Source organism: Canis lupus, chromosome 19, assembly GCF_048164855.1.
Source record: "Canis lupus baileyi chromosome 19, mCanLup2.hap1, whole genome shotgun sequence".
NCBI lineage: Eukaryota > Metazoa > Chordata > Mammalia > Carnivora > Canidae > Canis > Canis lupus.
Window position 1 is genome coordinate 56,406,394 of NC_132856.1, and position 20,244 is coordinate 56,426,637.

Sequence of the window (20,244 nt, forward strand, 5' to 3'; positions counted from 1 at the left end):
AGCCCCGCTGGCACCCTCATTTCAGATGTCCAGCCTCCAGAACAGTGGGGGACACATTCCTACTGCTGACAAGCCACCCGGTCTGTGATCCTTTGTCACAGTGGCCTGAGCTCACCCAGACAGGTGTCCTTGTGGAAACCTACTACAGTCCTGTTCTTTACGGACCGTGGCAGGTTGCACACGCCCCACCAGCTGTTTCCAGAATCCAGCTCTCACCAGCTGCCAGGAAGCACCTAGAGCCTGGTGATCAGAGGCCTGGCCTCAGTTCAGCCTCCTCTGGGCCACCTGCCCCCACCCCTCGCCCTGTACCCACCGCCCAGGCTGGCCATTCACCGCAAAAACGTACGCCTGGCGCCCAGAAGGACTTCAGGGGGCCTGGGCCAGCTGTGAAGCACCTTCACCCAGCTGGGGCCCAGACCCGGCCTCACAGGGTACCCGGGGGGTCGAGAGGACCAGCCCCATGCTGCCCAGGGGCTTAGGGTCCCCTCTTAGCAGAGATGCCAGCTCCTGCCCCCAGCCACGATTTCACACGCTCTGCTTGGAACTGCCTGGTGTTTCTGTTTTTACGAACCCAGGCCCTCACACACGGAGGAACGTGAGCACGGGCGTCTCTGAAATGACACGTAAGGAATGAGGAGTCAGGCCCTGGGTCACCTGGGTTCGCTCAGAAGCACTGCACCTGCACCTGGAGCAGAAGGTGAAGGGCCATCAGCCTTGGGGGTGGGGGGGGGGGGCGTTCTCTCCCCTGTGGTGGCGGTGGCGGGCGTGCAGACGGCACCCTCTTCCTCCTCAACCTCCCAGGGTGTCACACCTACAGGCGGTAACGCTCTTTACGCAGCGGAGGGACACATCCGGGATGAGGCCCGAGGCCCAGGAGTGGCTCCCCTGACGGACTCCCCCGCACAGCGGAGCCCAGGGCAGTGCGGCCCTGAGTGTGAGCAGGCGGTGAGGGCCCGTGACTTGCTAAGCTTGTAGGCGTGTACAAGGAAAGGCGTGGAGACCAGATTGGGCAAGTGTAAAGTCATACGAAGCCAGAGCAAAATGGTTCCAGACTTTTAGCTCAAAGAGGGTCCCATCTTCCACGTGTGGACTGTTCTGCGCCCTGAACTGGTGAGGCTGAATCGAGGAGGTGTCGCCACACGCCGGGCCCTCCCTGTGGTGGCCCTCGGTGGCACTGGGGGACAAAAGACACACAGAGCCCTCCCCTGCTCGCTGGAAGCAAGCACACCCTGTGCACCCCCTCATGCCTCTCTGCCTCTCCGGTTACTGCTGGTTTTGACCACATAAGCACGCCGGGGGGAGGGGGCAGGCTGCAGGCTGCCTCCTCACCCACCCAGGAACTGACTCCCTTGGACATCTCACCAGGGTCCCCGAGAATACTGGTGGGGACAGGCGGGGGGCGCAGAAGCCCAGCTGAGGCCCAAGCCGTTCCCTCAGGCAGGGTGCTCCCGACACAGAGCCTCCTGTCACATCAGCATAGGCCTCTGTGACCCCCAGTGGATCACTCCTGTCACAGAATCATGCAAAAGGCCACGGATCTTGAGAGTGCCAGCCAGAGGCTCAATGAGAAGCACTCTTGTCACCTCCAGATGACAAATGACAAGAGTTACGACCGTGGAGTTTAGGGGCCCGAGGCCTAATCTGAGCACCGACCCGGGAGCAGGAAGGCTGTCACCCCAGGTTGGAAGACTGACATATCAAAGAGCCCGACGTTCATGCCTAGGTCTCCCAGGATCTGCCGCTAAGTCCAAGGAAAATGAGAAAACAGGGTACGGGGGAGGTTTGCCTCTGGTTGTCAGAGCAGGGCCCCAAGCAGAGACAAATAGGTTTTTTCTTTCCTGAGCATGAAGAAATAGAAAGCGGCACATCGTCAGGCTCAGAGTAGGTGGCCCTCGGGGCCCAGTAGCACCCGGCTTGGGCTGTCTGGGCCACAGAGGGCAGGTGCCGAGGGCGCATGGAGGCAGACCAGCACCCAGACCACCAACATGAGACCCTGACCCCCACAGGGGACCCTGCTGCAGGATGATAATCGAGGTCCACCACCTTAACTCCACCTCTCCCTCTCTGGGCTTTGAAGTAAAAAACAAACAAACAAACAAACAAACAAAAAATTCAGCCTTTTCAAAGGAATAAAGACTCACGCCCAGTACATCCTAGAGGATCTCACTTATTTGCATTCCTGTGGGCCTCACCAGGCAAAGCACCTCGCCATTGCTCACAGGACGCTCCCAGACCACAGGGGCGGCAGGCAAGGGTCTGAGTCAGCAGGTGGCAGGCAGCCAGGGATCCGTGGCTCCTCTGGGACTGGCCGCCCCACAAGCCCCTCTGCTCCCCATCACTGCCCAGGACACATCCAGCCCCAGAGGGCACTGGGGTTTGTCCCACTGGATCCAGGGTCTCCTCTGCAAGCATTTTTTGCTAAATGTAAAGCAAGCATCAACCCACAGGCTCAGACACGCACCCTGCCTCTTCCTTGGGAGGCTGGCACCGTGCCCTGCCTACGGGGACAGGGAGGGGGCAGTATGTAGGAAGTCATTATGCTAAATCTTTCCAAGGGAAGGGGACCAGCCTCGTGCTGTCAGGGGTTTTAAATGCGATCCCACGAGCAAAGGGCCCAGCCTGGGGCTGGCGGACCATTCAGCCTTGGCACATTCCCATCCCAAAATAAGACCGCTGCCTCCTACTTCTCCAGCCCTCCCTGTGCCACTCATCTGGCAGGAGAAAGGCAACCGAAGTGTTTCTCTGTGTCTGATTCCTAGGCCTGCCGCTTTGTTCTCAACTTCTGAGAATTACCCTTGTCTAGCCGTCACAATCCCACGCAAAATGACCCAACACATATGAAACAGTGCACTTTTGTAAAGTGAGATAAAACCTCGGAAGCCAGACCTGCCTTTAATATCACATAGCAAAAGGAGGGCTCCCCCGGAGGCGGCGCGCCACCAGCTGACCCCGCCGCACACACCTCCGCAGCCTGTCCCTGCTGACCTCAAGGCCACCGTGGCTCCTCGGCTGCGGGAGCCCCGGCCTGGCTGGGGTCCGCACCCTCCTCTCCCCGCAAGCCTGGGCCACACTCTGTAGGTCTCTGGACTTCAGACGAGACTGCCAAAGCTGCTTCCAGGGGCCATTCACCACCAAGCTTGGGGGGCTTCCATGGGGCCTGACCTCCTCCAACTGATACTTGGGCCCCAGATGCCTTCAGTCTGAAGAATTTGGGACCTACTGTGTCCAGGGTGGACCCCACCAGAGGAGACTGAGGGCTCCGGTCTCGCTAGCAGCTGCTCAGCATATGCCCACAGAGCTCAGAAGAGACTTCTGGGGACCACCAACACTTCACAGGGTACAGACCTAGGAAGACCAGAGGGAGTGCGGGAGCCCGTTTGCTCAGCCTCCAGGTCCTACCCAGAGAACCTGCGGCTCCCCTGTCTCGTGTCTCCTTCCAGAATGTTCTCCACATACCAACACAACACGGACATCCTTTTCTTTCCAAACAGATGACATCCCACAGCCATGATTTACACCTTGCCTTTTCCCTAGGACGCATTTTTGGGGAATGTTCCACCTGCAAGCTTGAGGAGCCACCTCACCCTTTCTCCTGGCTGTATGGTATTCCAATGTCTGCATGGCTCATCACACCTGTGGGCATTCAGGTTGTTTCCAATCTTCTACGTACTTAGGGATCCCCTATATACTATCATTAGGGCTTGAGTTAATGACTCACCTCCCTCAGCTGACTCTGCTAACGGCAACCATCCCCACGCTTCTGGAGAATGAGACAAGCTCCTATTTTTTTGCTCGGCTCTCTTTACCCCACGTGTGTGCAAGTCCAACATTCTTTAAAATACAGATTCTGATTTAAAAACAAAACAAAGCCCACTCAGCACTCCTTTAGAGGCCCTCCCCTCCCACAGAATGTCTCAGCTTCTTTCTGGGCTCCCCCCTGCCTCCTCCCAGCCACCAGAGCAGGTCATGGCTCAGCCTGCAGGGACAGACGCCACAGACGACACATGATATCAAAGTCACCGACCACCCCAGTTCGGGAAGGTCCATTTTGCAGAGGCGAACAACTAGAGTCAGGCTGCCGTGGCGAGGGCCCAAAGCCAGCAGGTGCTCAGGTCCCCCGAGCTCCCCACTGAGGACAAGACCACTCTATGCGGTGGAAGTCAGGGTGGTGGGCCCTGGGGGCACTTTGTGTGTTTACAGTGCTGCACACACTTAAATCTGGATCTGTCAGGCACATTCGGCCCCCTGAGGGGCCGCAGGCTGGGAACTGCTCCAGGCTGAGCACCTGTGGGGGCCTGTGTTAGGATCCCAGCCCCCGTGGGCCCCGCAGCGGCTCCGGCCCCATTCCCTCCCAGCATTCCCGACCAGCCGCTCATGCTCTGATCTGTGCTGGAACACGTGTGGCCTGGAGGCATCGAGCCTGATGCTGGTCACAGTAAAGGCAGACCCGTCACAGCAGGACCCACAGTAATCAGAACGCCAGACGCCCCCTGTTGGGAGCTCCACCCGTGGGTGGTCTGCTCCAGGCTGCCTGAGGACACACAGGCGGCTCTGAAAATGACGCCTCGGGGCCCGTGGGGTCTTGTTTGCCACATTTCCCCCAATTTAAATAGCACCGAGCTTTAATCAGAGGCCACTACTTTTTAAAAGAATTTAACAAACATTAGAGTTTGCTCATGTAAAACAGCAGAATGAGACTGAGAAGATGCAGTGTTGCCCTAAAGAGGAAATTATTAAATGTGGTTCAATGAAATCATCAACCCAAATAGCATATGAGCACAGGGACCCTCACACATTCCCACCCACGTGGCAGCGGGGGCTCCTGGCCCTCCATCGGAACGAGGGCGGAACACGCAGAGCTGCGCCAGGGCCTGGCGGGCGGGTCCACAGCCAATAGCCTCGTCAGGCAAGTGGCCCGCGTGTGCCCTGGCGTGTTTGAGGACAGAGCACCCTCGGGAGCAGCAAACCCCCACATGGTGAGGCCACGCCAGCAACGACCCCCGTCGCCTGCAGAGCCACATGCCACCCTCTGCTCAGCAGCACCAGAGCAGACGCCCAGCGTGGCAAGCAACAAACGTGCTTCTTTCTTCCAGAGCACTCGGGCTATCAGGCACTTTGGCCCACAAAGCGTTAAACATCCCCCAATGGGGGCAGAACCCACATCTGCTCGTGATGGCTCACAGACGCCGCGGCCCCCCGTTTCTGATGTAATTACCAGCGCTGCGGCGAGAGACAGAACAAACCAGTTCATTAGGAAATCCACTGGAAGCTCTCAGAAGCGCTTCATAAACAAAACAATTAGGTGCACAGCTCCCAGGGCTCCCCTCGGCCTCTGACTGTGGGCCGCCCCCCGCAGATCCCGCAGCCAGCCGGGCGGGCCAGGTCCCCAGCCTTGGACCCAGCACGACGCAGGCCGCGGGAGGCCAGGGCTCCGGCGCCACCCTCCTCCCCTTTCTCTATAAAGGGAGCATTATCCGGATGTCGCTGTCCTCCCTGGGGCCCAAAGACATGACCCTGGCCCCCCAGACCCCTCGCACCTCCTACTGAGGTAACATTAACAGAGCAGGTGCTTCGTGAGAGCATTCCCACAACACTTACAAAGGCCACAGAGGAAGACATGACATGCAGCAGGATCCAAAACAAAGCCAAGGGGCCTGGGGCTCCTCAGGAGCTACCGTGTGGCTGTGACACCTGCCCACACGGGAAAGGACAGAGTGACAGGAGGCTTGGGGGAAGGAGTGTGGGGGAAACACACTTCACACAGCAATTTGCTGCGAGCCCCATGCACCTGGCTGCCCAGCGCCATAAATCATAGGGTCAGCGAGGTGCAGACGGGCAGGTGCACAGCCGGACCTCCAACCCGGGTGGGTCGCAGCTCCCTGTTCCTCCTCACGCCTCCGCCCTCACCCCCACCCCGCCTCCTGGTTAATCGCTGAAGCAGGCGGCATCTTTACCAAAATAGAAGGCACACGACCTAGACAATTTGGTTCACGTTTTACAGCAATGGAGCCTGATGGGCCCCAGGCTGGGCCTCAGGAGAGGCCTCCCCGCCACTACGTGCAGTGCACTGGGGAGCCAGGGCCCTCTCCCCTCTTCCACACCCAGTAGCATCCCCCTCCCTGCTGATGCCTCTGGGCGGGGAGCTGACAGTTCCCAGGGAAGCTGAGGCCTCGGCAGGCGGCGGCCCAGACAGCTGGCGGAAAATCAGTTAAGTGCACCCAGGCTCCTGGCCGATCAAACCGGGTTTTAAATCTCTCTCGCTCTGTTTAATTCACAGTCAACTTCTGCATCTGCCTTGTGGAGTGGCCTGGGACGCCAGCACCGCCCCCCCCTCCCCCCCCCATGGAGGAACGAGCCCCTTGTCAGGCTTCACCCAGTGCCACCCACCACAGGAGCAGCCAGGGCTGCGCCGAGCTAATCCAACGTGGCAGGCAGCCTTGTCGGACTAATTCGAGCTCAGGCCTAGAACGGGTAGTGCGTGCACATTAATTTTCTCTGAGCAAAGCCGGCGCATCCCTCTGATCTCCCCCGATAGTAATCCCACTACAAAGCCTGCCGGTCTGAGCACGTGCCCAGGGAATTCTGTTCTTGGAAACGGAGCTCAGGCCTCAGGAGGCAACTCCACCACCCCAGCTGAGCACTGGACACCCGCCAGGAGGCGGCCACCAGCCTGGAGAGACACCTGCAGCTGGGAAGTGTGTCCTCCAGAAATCTCAACGGGCACCTGCCTCCAAGTGGGATGAGGAAGACAGGCAGGGCGTGGACATTCCGGGTCCAGCCCTCTTGTTGCCGTGACCTCGGCAAAGTCACTTGACCTGTCTGGCCCCCCTGAGTCACCTGGAGGCAGGATGGCGCCATCAGTAAAGCTGGAGGGAGAGACTCAGGGGGAGAGAGGATGGGCCTGCTAAGGAACGCCAGGGCTCAAAACAAAAGAGCAGCAGCATGTGACCCGGGGCTGGGCAGGCCCCACACCTGCTGGGCACGGGAGCCCTGTAGCGTCCTGGGGTCCCCAGGCCCCCGCCCTTGCTCCACCTCTCACCTTCTCCCTGCAGGCCCAGCTGGCTCCCGGATCCCTCCTACGCACGCAGTAGGTGCCCAACAGCACTCAGGCTGCTAACTCTGCATATGACAGTCTACGCTCCTGTTGCTCCCCACATGGCAGGGGAGAACGGAGGCTGGGCTGGAGTGACCGGTTTGGGCCTGTTTGGCCTGTTGCCTGGTTTGGTTTTTAATTCCCATTTATAAAACAAACCAACAAAACCAGCCCTACCACGGACAGCAACAGCCAAAAGCTTCCACCCCTAGGGGCTATGGGGCATTTACAGGGAGTACCCAGGAAAGGCAAGATCATTCCCCTCTCCCTGGAAAAGCTACACTTGTGTTTGTTTGTTTTTTTAAAAAAAGAGAAAAAAGTTGTAAGAAAAAGAAACCTACTGAGAGTGTATGTTTTTAAGAGACCCAAACCCCACCACACTACGCTAATATCCACCAACATTCGGTCCACCCCCCCATGCCCACCGGGTTACACATCTGTCACTCTAAGTGCCAGGCCCATGTGTCCCCCCTGCTGGGGGGTGGAGCTGCCAGGAAGCCCCTCCACCGTGTCCCTGTAATCACTGCCTCCTCCTCTGGGAGTCCCAGTCCTGACCCTTGGGCCCTCTGTGGTCCCTGGTTGCACAGCCGGCTTCTCCTTAATTATGTAAAACCCTGGGGCCAATTTCCCTCCGTGCATCCCGCCTCCAGATGGAGGCCCAGTGCTGCTCCCAAGAGACCAGGAGCTGGGAAGCAAGGGTTCTCATGTGCTATGCCTTGGTGACGAGGCCGTGGGATCCAGAAACTGTGCCAGGAATCTAGGACAAAGAAACAGGCAGTATTTTCCTGCCCGTCCCACCACAGGGCAAACCTGGGAGGGCTGAGGCGGCCGTGTGGTTCTCTTGCACGCTGACTGGTAGCGAAGGTTGATGCCAGCAGAGTGGCTCGGGAAGGAAAACCACTGAAGAGAGCAAACAGCAGAACACCACGTCAACTTGATGGTGAGAGCCCAGGGCAGCCCAGCCTTCTGCTGCAGAGTCGCGGGTGCCACAGTGTGAATACTGCCAAGGCAAGGCCAGGCCAGAGAGCACACCTTGGGTGCAAGACCGGGAGGAGTTCCCTCTGATGGCTCTGGCAAGAGGCTGTAAGCCTGGCTGCTTCCTCTGCAATTCTACCTCCAGGAGGAACCTGGGAACCCCTTTGGGCTGGGGGGCCGACTAGCGCTGGAGGGCTGGGCCTCCTCCTGCGCTGGGGGAAGTCAGGGCAGCGAGGCTCTGCAGGCGAATGGCAGTGGCATGAGGGCATTTGGCCTGGCCTGCTGGGCAGCCACGGCTCCCGGCACCCTCACAGGCCCATCCAGAAGCTCCAGAGGCAGCAGCCATGGCGCTGGGTGTGGAGGTCAGGACTGGGGGCCAACCTGCTCGAGAGGGCAGCACCTGTGACACCAGAAACCCTAGGGGTTGGGGAAGGATGCAGGAAGGTGGGAGCCAGGGCCAGCGGGAAAGGCCAGAGCCTGCCCGTGCCATCAGCCCTCCAGACCGGGGGCAGCACACTTCCTCTGCAATGGCCAGAAGGCAACTATCTTCTGTTCTGCAAGCCAGGTGGTCTCTGTAGCAACTCCCCAACTCCGCCTTTGCAGGCAAAAGCAGCCAGAGACAGCTTGTCAATGAATGGGCATGGCTGTGCACCAATAAAACTTCATTTGCCAATGTGAAATCTGAGTTACATCTAAGTGGTGTCTTGCATACTCTTCTGGTGACTTTTTACCAATTCTTTTCTACCCAAAGATGAGGCTCAGGTTGCAGACCATACAAAGAGCCTGCCAACTGGCCCATGGGGCCCCGGCTGCTGACCCTTGCTCTAGAAGGAGAAAGAACACGAATCCCTGAAATTCACGGAGGCTGGCCAAGTGCCAGAGGTTGGTGTCTGCTGCGTCAGCACAGAGGTGGCACCACGGAAGAGGAACAAGGTGGCACCACAGAAGAGGGGCGGGGGGGAGGGGCGCAATTCCTGAGAGCCGGAGAAGGTGAAGAACCAGGCTGAAAGTCTCTAAAATCAGGAAAGTGGAACACTCTCCCTGGGTTCTGAGGGAGGTATCAGAAGGAACTGGCCCAAGCACAGATGGGGGTGGGGAGCTCAGGCCGCACAGAAGCCCTTGCTTATTAGGAAGAGCATCCTGGGATCCTCCCCCAACCGCACTCTCCATTCCCGCAGACGCGGCCAAGGACCCAGCAGGTCCCTGAGAACCACTCGACCTCAACAATCTGCCTGCCCCTCCTCTGCCTGACACGCCTCGGCTGTCATCCGCCCGGCCAGGCGCCTTAGCTGCGTCTCCTGCCTGGACTAGTTACGGGGCAGCAGAGCTTGCAAGAGGCAGAAACCACTGCCCCGTCCACCGCCAAAAAGCCTGCGGGCCGCCAGCCAGGACTGCACGGACGGATGCCCCATGGCCAATGGCCACTCCCGGCTCACCCCCTCGCCTTCCCGCCATGGAGCCGGGGCAGCTGGGGTGGCTCTGCGAGGGAGCCCGGCACGGGGCCCGGCCACCCGCCTGAACCCCAGCTTGCGCGGAGCACTGCACGCCACTTGCTCAGTAATTTCACGCTACGCCGCCTGGCAATGTAAGCGTGGAGGCCCAATCTAAGGCAGCACTTCCCAAATGTCACTTGTTTGTGAACACATGGCTGAACCCAAAATTGCTTTTAATATCTGGGCAGTCCCCGCCGGCCCCAGTGCAGTTCCGGCGCTGACAGCACCTCCAGGATGGGCCTGCAATCTTGTCCAGAGCTTACGACTCAATCGTGGCTCCTGCCACAGCCGGAGCTCTCACTGCACACTGGCCCTGTGGAATTGTCTCCCCATCCACGGTGCCCCAGGGTCACGTGAGCAAAGCCACACACTCCAGGACATTTCATCATTCCTTTCGATCAAAAGAAAAAATCCTGATGCTCCCACCTCTCCCCTTTCAGCGAAGCCCAGCGTCTCTGCCAAAGACAGGCCCCCTGATAAAAATCCTGAGAATCTTCCCCACAAAGCCCATTTCCTTTTCTAAACCACACTGACACAGTGAAGCTAGACAAGCGGGTAATTAGAAATATAAAGGAGAGCCAGTCCGTCTATACCCGAGCTGCCTGCCAGTAGCAGGACACAAGCCACCTATGTAATCTTCAGTCCAGCCTCTGCGTTCAAAAAGTAAAAAGAAACAGACGGCATTCACTTTCGTTATATTTAACCCAATCTATCCAAAAACACGGTCTACATAACCAGCATGAACCAATTACTCGCGTGGTATTTCATGCCCTTTGTTACGCACTGAGCCTCGGACGTGGTGTGTGTCACGCTCACAGCTCAAGGCCACAACACCCACACATGGCCAGCGGCCTCCGTGCTGATCCCCAGGGCGTCACACCACTTCTGGGTCTGGTGAGAAACCCGCCAACTGCCCAGGTCCTGAGCGCTGACTCAGACCTGGCCAAGCAACTCCTCGGAGGAATCCTCAGGCCCCAGCGAGGGAGGCTGACAGGAAGCACCCCGTTTTACACTACACTGGCCCTGCTGGAGGGGGTTCTCCTGTTCCATGTGTCCCTGCACTAGAGAGACGCCTGTGAGTAACCGTCTGCAGCGAAGAGAGGCCGGAGGGGCTGAAACCCTGGACCAGAGCCCGAGACCAGCCTGACGGGAGGAGCATGCGTCTTCTGCAAAGGCCAGGGCAGGGGCCCAGGGCCGCAGTGGCAGTCCTGGGAGGAAGGCCCTTGGTACAAGCTGCACATGGAGGGCTGGGCCTGTTTCCACAAACAGCCCTCCTCGCTGCCTCCTCTCCCGGGCTCCATCTCCCCCTAACTAGGGGATCTGGAGTCACAAGGCCTGTGTACATCCCGTCACCTGGACCCACAAAGCCACCTCGGGCTCCAGGGGAAGCCAAGCCAAATGGGTGGACACAACCCCATCCCTGCCCAGCAGCTCCCAGGGATCTGCGCATCAAAAGCTGTCAGTCAAAAGCACACAGACGGGTGAGCCAAGGAAATCTGGAAACAAGGGTTCAGTTCAGATGTCAAGTTTTTTGGCCAAACATCAGCCCTCTGAGAACAGGAACAGCAAATTCCCAGGAAAAGAATCAGAGGAGTCTCCTTGCCCCTCAGCAATCTCCATGGACAGCCCAGACACCAGGAAGCCCTCGGGCCCAGAGAGCAGGGTCTGCCGGGGAAGGAAAGCCCCCCGCTGCTGGTCGCAGGCCCCAGGCTGCCACACGTCCACTCACCTGCCCCATGCCTCCTCCCTGCTCCTTCCAGGTGAGGAATGTCTTGGGGTGAGTTCACTGAGGAGCCCAGAAATGGACCCAGGTGGAGACTGGGCCCCTGCTGAGCATAAGGGGAGGCCACATGGGCCCTGGCCCCAGGGAGGCTGAGAGGGGTCAACCCCCACTTTTTTTAAGATTTTACTTATTTATTCATGAGAGAGACAGAGAGAGAGAGAGGCAGAGACATTTAGACCCTCTTTACAGGTTCTGCGGGCACTTACCTGAGTGGCCACTTTGCCATAATCAATCCACCGCAGAGTAGCGAAGTTGGTAGATTCCGCACAGTTGAACCCGTGATTGAAGCCTGCATGGTAGCCGTAGGGAAAGGTGATCATGAACTCCCCGGCCTCCTGTGTGATCTGAGGAGGAAAAGGCCGACAGGTGAGCAGGAGCCAACAGGTGAGGGGCGAGGCCCAGAGTCAGGGCGGCAGTTACTGCACAGCTCACCTGCCAGAAGCCGTGCTGGCCCGGGGTAGACAGGCTGGTGGCAAGGGCCACCAGGAGCCACCAACAAGCATGGCAGGGCCAGGTGGGCTCAAGGATTTCCCACCAAGTGCCACGGAGCCCCGGCTTCGGGAGCCAGGCAAGCTCTGTCAGGTGGAAGGCAGCTCTGCCTAAGTCCCAGGGCTTCGGCCAATTCCCCACAGGCCTTTCCAGCAGGTATGGCCGTGGCCAGGATGAGAGCTGCTGCCCGCCCCAGGCGGGGCCCCAAGGTGACAGCTGCTCTAGACACACGGGACTATTGAATGCTAGGCCTCCAGGGACTCTCGGGAGAGAGGTGGGCGTGGCCCCCCTGCCATCCACTGGGAGACATTCTGATATGGTGCAGGGCCTGGGGAGGAGGCGCAGACAGCACGGGCAGCAGCTGCAGAGCCCCCCGAGCACAGGACGGGGTGTGTTCCAAGTACAGGGTCATGCCCTGTGAGGACAGGACGTTCCTGGGAAGCGACCTGAGCCCCCAGCTGTCGTAAGCCTGGGTCTGTCCCTTACATCCCAGGAGGTGGCTCCTTCCAAGCGAGGTCACAGAGGCCGGAGAAATAGCATGTTAGAAGGACACAATGTCAAGATCAGAACTGTCAAACGCTGATGGTTCTAGACCTATTCAAATGGTGTGATCTGGCCTCAGAAACAGAGAGACCCAAACCAAGGAGCTGGGCCTGAGTGACAGGGGAGAGGGTCCACAATGAGCCCAGATGGAGGCTTCTGGAACCCCCACCCTAAGGCCTGCAGGAAAAGGTGGGAGTGCCGTCTACCCCCCACCCCCGGGTGGCACTGAGCCCATCACTCAAGCATCCTGGAAGACATGGGAGCCGAAAGAAGGCTGACAAGTAACAGTCCCACTGTCCCCGAACACGCGAGGAGGGGCTGGAGGCCCGATCCACGGACGTGGAGACCGAGGCTGGTGGCAAGGGAGGGAGTCTCTGAAGTCCTTGACGGAACACTGGGTAGAACCCACAGGTTACGGGTTGTCGGGGGTTGGGAGTAACCAGCGCCCCGCACAGGGCCAGGCCACCAGCAACCCCGACACTGTGAGACGCGCCTCTGTCACTACGCTCCTTTATAGGGCTTCATGAAACGGCTTCGCACGGACTGTGCTCCTGTGTCTGTCTCTGTCCCTTCTCGCTTATAAAGGGAATCTCATTGTGCAGATGTGTTGTGAGGTACTTCCTCGTCCTGGCGACAGACCTTGGGCTGGCTCTGGAGTGGGGCTCCCACGAGTGGAGCTTCAGGAACACTATGGGCCAGTCTTCGCGCACATGCGTGCTTGCATTCCCACGGGGTCCCGAGAACCTGCCGGGTGGTTTTCTGCAGTGGCCACCCATTGTGCACCTGGGGACCCCCCAGCACTCTCCCCATCACTGGCATTCAGGGGTGTCCTTCCGGGCCGGCTGCGGTACCCCCCGAGGTTTACACGTGCCCACACCTCCTTTTGCCCCCATTTATCAGGTTGTTCATCTTTCCACTGTAGCTTTGTAGGAGTTCTCAAGCTCGCTAATCTTTATTTCTTCCTCTAGAGAGATAAGTAAAAATTGCTGGATTCATTTAAGTAACCAACAAGAAGTCAAGCCCTGAGGGGGTGTGGGGCGGGAGATGGGAGAAGGGGGGGGGGGGACTTCCAAAAACCAACCGCAGAGTCAAAAATCAATCAAAACTGACACAGCCTGGAGAAAAGCCAGTCCTTAAGAACACGAAGATATTTTTCTTTGCAAGTAATGAATTGCACCAATCAAGGGAAGTCAGCGTGCATTAAGTTATATTTTTAAATTCCTGTCCAAGTGACAGGCGTGTGGGGGATGAAGCCCATGCACGGTAGGAGGCGGGGGCGGGGAGAGAACCCTCAGTGTCCCTGAGGGCCCAGCAACCCCCGGCCACAGCAAGGATCCTCTGGGCTGGCTCCTGCCACAGGACTGTGTGAAATGGGTGACAGATAAAATTAACATTTAAGGATTTTTTTCCTTTTAAAATGTAAATACTGATTTTTCTTATCCTTTCCGAGTGGACCATGGACAGTGTAGCATCATCTAGCTCTTGCACCAAGCCCACTGGCCTGCCCCCTCCCTCCTTCCATCAGGACGCAGGCAGGCAGGCCGCCTGGCATGAGCTGGGAGCCTCACGGGCACGCTGTGGGGTCCCTGTGGGCCTCGGGGCTGGGGTGTGGGGAGGTGCCTCCACCCGATTCAGGCAGATTGCAGGGCCTCCATTACCTGACGGCCCCTCCATAAACCAAGGCCTAGCACAAATGCGCTCCGTAAGGACGGCAAGATGATGCTCCTGTCACAAAACCTACACCCTGGCGGCTTCGTCTCGAGCCCACAGTGTCTGTCCTCCATGTCACTGCCGTCAACATTATCCCGACAATAAATTAGGTGGCACTTGGGATGATGGATAGGACGTGTGGCAAAGTAATAAGCAGTGAAGGGAACGCCAGCCCCGAATGCCAGTCATGGAGAAAGCCTGAATTCAGCGGCTTCCTCGAGCTCTCGCAGAATAAATGAGGAAGTCCGCGGCAGATTACAGAAATACACACTTTTAATTATTAAAAAGCTCTGCTATTGATCTGCTTTTTCTTCTAGAAGTAAATACCATTACAAAGATTTATAAGTGGAGTGCGAGAGTCACTCCCCCCCAGGGCTGCCGGGAATTCAGATGAGGGGACCCACGCGGACCCTGATGGGGCATTCATCTGGAGTGGGACGCTGCTCCCTGTTGGCCCAGCCTCGGCCTTCGGCCCGCAGGCCCTGGGGAACCGCTGATGGCCTGTGGACAGCCAGGGGCCGGCTGCGGAGAGGGGACCACGGTCTGTGAGTGCCAGCTGCCCCGGGCCGGGGGCCACCGCCGTCAGGAGATCTGCAGGTATCTCGTGCACAAAGTGCGGTGCAGGCAAACAGTGATGCAGGAGAAAAGAGGGTGCCCCCCAGCCGACTCCTCGGACTGGCATCTCTCCCCAGGAAGCACCGCCTAGGAGAACATTTTCCACAAACCACAGGAAAGCAAGTACTTCTCGCTTCTGTGAGCAATGCCGTGTCTGTCTGCCTGCAAGGTTCCTGGTAACCAGCGTTGTTCAAATCAGAAGATGAGGGGAGGGAAGGGAGGCATGGAAACCTGCATTTCTCAGAGCAGAACATCCCGCTATCTGATGGACGAGCCCGACAGAGAGAGCGAATCCCCGATCTGAGCACTAATGCTGTAGGCGATTTGATTGAAATGTCAGAAGCAATTTCCAACTCGCAGACACTCCCGGCAAGAGTGCAGCGTGAGGGTCTGATGGCAGAACTTGCTCCCGTGCCCAACAAATGCTCTTGTAGGGAGACCTTCGGGAACCAGATCCCCAGGAGGGTCCCTCACTCCTGGCCTGCCCCCACCCCCTGCCCCATACTCAGCCAAGAGTCTGCTCAGGCCTCCCCGGAAGGTTCTGGGCACATCCCCCCTCGCCTGGAGCACCCTGCAGACACAGGCCTAGACTTTCCTATCCAGGCGGCTTGTCTGCAGGGAAGGGACTGGCTGCAGTGGACACCTGCAGAGCCCCACCCTGGGCGCAGAGCCCCACCCCACCTTGGGCAGAGCCCCTGACAAAGGCCAGGCCCGGGTGCTAGCCTTCCTCCCCCCTACCCTGACTCCCCAAGCTTCAGGCCTCACTCATCACAGCCTTTCCCAGGGACAAGCAAAACGCTCCCTGGAGCGGCAAATTGAGTGAGTTCACAGTCTTCATGCTGGGGGAGAGCCAGATATTTCATTTCTAAACAGGTACTCATTCTTACAAAAGATGTCTGCAGTGGGCCATGGGGTGCAGCCAGAGACCAGGGCAATGTGGGGGGCGGAGGGGCCCGCCCAGTTGTCCTGTGGCTTCCTGGGAAGTGGGCAGGAACTGCCCCCACATGGCAACCCCGACACTGCAAGACCAGGCAGGGGGGCAGCCAGCAGCCACACCAGGCAGGGGACTGAGTTTGAGTGGGGGTGGGAGGTAAGGCGAGACCCCCCCCCAACTCTCCCCTTTCCATCCTCACCCTCCAACCACAGCAGAGCTACAGGCTGACTACCCAGCCAATCTGCCTTCCCCTAGCTTGCCAGTGTTCTAAAACCTTCTCTGGGCTTAAGAAGCCAGTTTCCTGGGACATTGGTGGTCCCCTCGGCCGGGGCACAACAGCCCCTACGTACCCGGCTGAACGGGATCCCATACTTCTTGAGGATGATGGGCGAGATGAGGGTCATCTTGTGCCGCAGGAAGGCATCACAGCCCTGGGAGCTCCCGGGGAAGAACCCTGGAGCAGAAAAGATGCACATCAGTCTGACGGGCCGGAGCTGAGCAGGTCTCTTTGGGGCAGCGTTTTCCCTCCCATCGAGGCACGGAGTATGGAGAGCCTATAGCTCCAAGGGAAGGAAAGGCACAGGACCCTGTCGCAAAGCCGTGTGGTCCACTGGTGGCAGTGATGGCAGCCCTCAGACCTCCAGTTAGTGAGTCCAGAGCCCAGGCTGGCCAGGGTCATCCGTGCAAGAAAATGCACCCTCGAAGTCACAGGTGGGGTGAAGGCCAGGGCACAGCTGCACAGACCTCCCCGCTGGGCACACCCTAGATAAAACCTGCTGCGTTGCATGCCCCCAGTGGCAGTCAGGGAACAGGACACGGGAACAGATGCTGTCCAACCAGGAAGTCATGAGCAATACCCCCCACACAACCAAGTCTGAGACAAAGAGGAAGAAAGGGCCGCCTGCAGGCACGGGCTCTGCCCGGGTGTACCTGTGGGCCCCACAGCAGGTGGGGAGATGGGGCCTCTGGCTTTTGACTGGCCCCCCGAGGCCCACGGATTGGTGGGAAAGGGCAGAGCGGCCTGACCCAGGGCTGCCCCTCTGCTGCAAACAAGGTGGCTTGAGTTCCAGTATGGGAATGCTTGCTTTCTCACGTATTACCACGTAACTCACTTAAGGCGATGTTCCTAAACATAGAGAGGTCAGACCATCTCTCCACTTGCTCTAAAAAGTGTGCTTAACGCAGTTCGGGGACATTTCCCGACCACCCATTGGCTGAAGCTCAAATCAATGACAGGTAGGTCTTGTAGATAAAGAAGGGCCCAGGGCAAAGGTGCTGAGCTCCTCACCCAGCGTCACCGAGAGCCGGCGAGGTATGGGATGGGCTATAGCAGTGGCTGGTTGTCCCAGGGTCCGACCCCCTGCAGGACTGCCCCCCAGGCACAGCCGACCTTCCCAGGAGCCGCCCCCGACCGTGGGCCCCCAGCCTCCAGGCCAGTGCACACCCCGGATGGGTCGCCAGTTAGAGGGCACACTCGCGTGTGTGCATGTGCTGTGTGTGAGCACAGGGCCTCACTCACACACCTGCTGGTTGGGGAGGGCGGCTCCTAAGCCACAGTGTCAGGGGGTGGGGGTTGGGACGCCCGCCGGCAAGGACACGACTGTGAGGTTCTAGAAAGAGCGAGGGATTACTGAATCCAGCAACTTTCCTCGGTGCTAAAAGCGTTTCAATTAGAGTTATGGCCCCTGCCGCCCGGCCCGCGGCCTCTCTGCAGTCCCTCTTTTTAATGCACAGTTTAAGTGGCTCTCATTAAAGCTCTAATAAAGGCGCACATTTTAAGTGATTAGCACCAATAACGCGCCAACACATTAATGCTCTCTCCGTGGGCTCCACGACTCTCCCAGCGAGCCCATTTGGAGCTCGGCTATTCATTTTCCATATTCATCGCAAACTCATTCCATCCATCTCAATAATGGAATCTGTGACGCATGCCCCCAAAAAAGTTTGGAAGGGACACGGAGGAGGGCAGTGACTCACTGCCCTAGAACCTATCCTGTCTTCCCTCTGAGGTGGGGAGCTCAGGCCTGTGCGAGGCACAGGGGAAGCCTGTGGTCAGCCCTCCAGCCCTCCCACCCTCCCCCAGGGCTGACGCCCCACCCCCCGTCTCCCCACCAAGGTGGGACTTCACGAGTCCACACAGTTCACAAAGCAACGATGGGGTAGTTCTCACAGGCCTCTGGCTCCTGGCTTGTCCTCTCCCAGCCCCGGCCCCTGCGCCTCCTGCATGCACCCAGAGAGCAAACCAGGCCAGATCCCGAGGCAGCAGGGCCCCCGCCTGCAGGAAGGACCCAGGGAGCAGGCCCAGCTCCAGGGAGAGTGGCCATGGCCCCCAAAGACTCCAGTTCTAGCTTTTCTAGGTGGCACTCGGATCATTCAGAAGTTTCTTTCTGGGAGAAAAGATACAGAGGGGAAGAACATGCTGGGCGTGGCTACTGCAAAATCCAGGAGGACGTGAGGAGCAGGGAAGTAGGCAAAGACGGTGACCCCAGCAGTGTGGTCACCAGAGTGCCCCCTGGACCACTCCATGGCGCTTTCTTCCACGGCTCTGTAGGTGTGGGAGGATCAAGAGTGGCCCCCGAGAACCTGTATCTATGTTCCCTTCCATGCGGCAGGTGGGGTTAAGTGCAGGACCTCGGGATGGGGACCCCGGTGTCACCATGGGGTCTCCACAGGAGGAAGGCGGAGGGGAGGCCACATGACCACAGACAGGGACACAGGCCAGAGCCCCTGCCCCTGGAGGTGGGAACGGGTGGGAGAGCCTGCACTGGAGTTCAGCCCAGTTGAGACTCGTGTCGGACCCCTGACCTCCAACCCTCCAAACACAAGGGAATGAGTCTAGGGGTTTAATTAGGGCTCTTTCAGAGCAGTTTCAGGTTCAGAGCAAAACTGTGCTGTTTAGAGCCACAGACTCTGCAGTGATTTGTTACAACAGCAACAGGAAAAGAAAACAAGACGGAAGGATATTTTTTAACTTCTCTTTTAAAATTAACAGTGGTTTTCTAAATTCCTATCTTAACAAAATACTTCAGATAAACATTTTAATTTGGTTCTGATTTTAGATATTAATAAGAGAAATCGTTTCTTGCTAGGACCGTAACTGGCATCTCTATGGGGAGAAGCTCCTGATGGTGGGGTTCAGCCCTGCCCGCGAAGGCAGAGTCTGGGTTTCCAACATGGCAACACCTCCCCGGGGCTGGGGAAGCCTGGGCCTGGGGCTCTGGCCCCAGTCTGTGACAAGCCTCCCTCTGTCCTCGTCCTCAGGGAACCTGTGTGTAGCAGGCATTTGCTGAACAGCTGGGCCACGCCGACAGCAGCTAGGACAGGAGGCCCATTTTTCAGAGAGCTCCACCACTTCCATCTCCAAAGTCAAATCAGGCAGGGGAGGAGCGCAGTGGCCACTGCCTGGGGGAGGCACGAGGAAGGGATAAAGGATGGCGGCAGGACGTTAGGAAGGCTGCGCCAACACTGAGTGATGCCTTCTGGAAGATTTCATGGCGATCAGGGGAGAGGATCAGGGTGATGAGATGGGCCCCTGCACTGTCCAGCGGCTCTCCGCCCGCCCTGCCCGCCCCACCACTGCCTGCCAGTGAGGGCCAGACCCTCAGGCCAGCAGGGTCCTCTAGCACCGTCCCAGGCACTTAATGGCCACCTGATGTCAGAGCAGAGCGCAGGGCACTATGATAGGGAGCAATGTGGGAACCCCTCCTGCCTCTCCGTCAGGGTGGCCAGGGGCCTCAGCGTCACCTAGATGGGTCTCTGGCTTGTCTGCAAGGATCCCATGTCCCGAGGGCCTGCCCTGACCCCAAGGGGGTCAAGCACCCCCTCTCCAGACACAGCCTGGGACCCTCTCTGACCGATCCCATCGGCCCAAGAGGCCCCGGGGGGTGGTCTGTGGGGGGAGCCCAGGGAGGCCGGCCCCACACACACAAGCAGACAGCTGTCCAGTCACCATGCAGCTGCAGGGCATGAGAGGGGGAGCTCCCCACAGGACCGCTCGCTTTCTAGACTAAACCCAGACCTTAAGACTTAGAGGAGAGTGAGACGCAGTGCCAGGCGCCGGGAGGGAGACAAAAGAACACGGCTGCCCTCCCGGGCCTGCGGGAGCCCGCAGTCACGTCTGGCAGCTCCATGCTAACAAATTGGAAAATAGAGTTTAAAGCAATGGCATTCTGTGCGTCGTGCACGATGCGATAAACCCCGGGGTGGGGGGACCGTGATCTGATCACAGGAGGGAGAGGAGACGGAAAATCAGACGGTGACGCCTCCGGCACGCCACCAAGCCAGGGATGAGGGAGACCCGGCACCATGCGGCTGCCCCCCCACACCCCCACACCCCCCTGCTGCCTGCCCCAGCCCAGGTCCCAGCCCGGGGGGCGCACCTACCGATGGCCAGCCGCTCCAGGCGCTTGCCGTGCTCCGGCGGGATGGCGTACCTACGAGAGAAGGGGGCATGTCAGATGCCACATCAGTCGTGTGGCCATCGCACCCCGAGGGGGCCCTGGGGCTGCGGCCTCGGAGCAGGAGTGGGAATGAAGTGCAGGCGGGGTGGGCGCTGGGAGCAGGGTGGGTGTCAGGGGAAGAAGGCCGCAGTCCTGGGCCTCCACAGGCC

The 20,244-nt window shown here is 58.8% G+C and overlaps 1 protein-coding gene across 1 annotated transcript in view; it reads right to left on the reverse strand.

Annotated features, from left to right (window-relative positions):
• Window positions 1-20,244, reverse strand: part of KDM4B (lysine demethylase 4B) — a 137,992-nt gene that overhangs the window by 36,060 nt on the left and 81,688 nt on the right. The window contains 3 exon segments of the mRNA XM_072787714.1: window positions 11,551-11,688; window positions 15,986-16,089; window positions 20,019-20,068. Coding sequence (XP_072643815.1) covers window positions 11,551-11,688; window positions 15,986-16,089; window positions 20,019-20,068 — 292 coding nt within the window.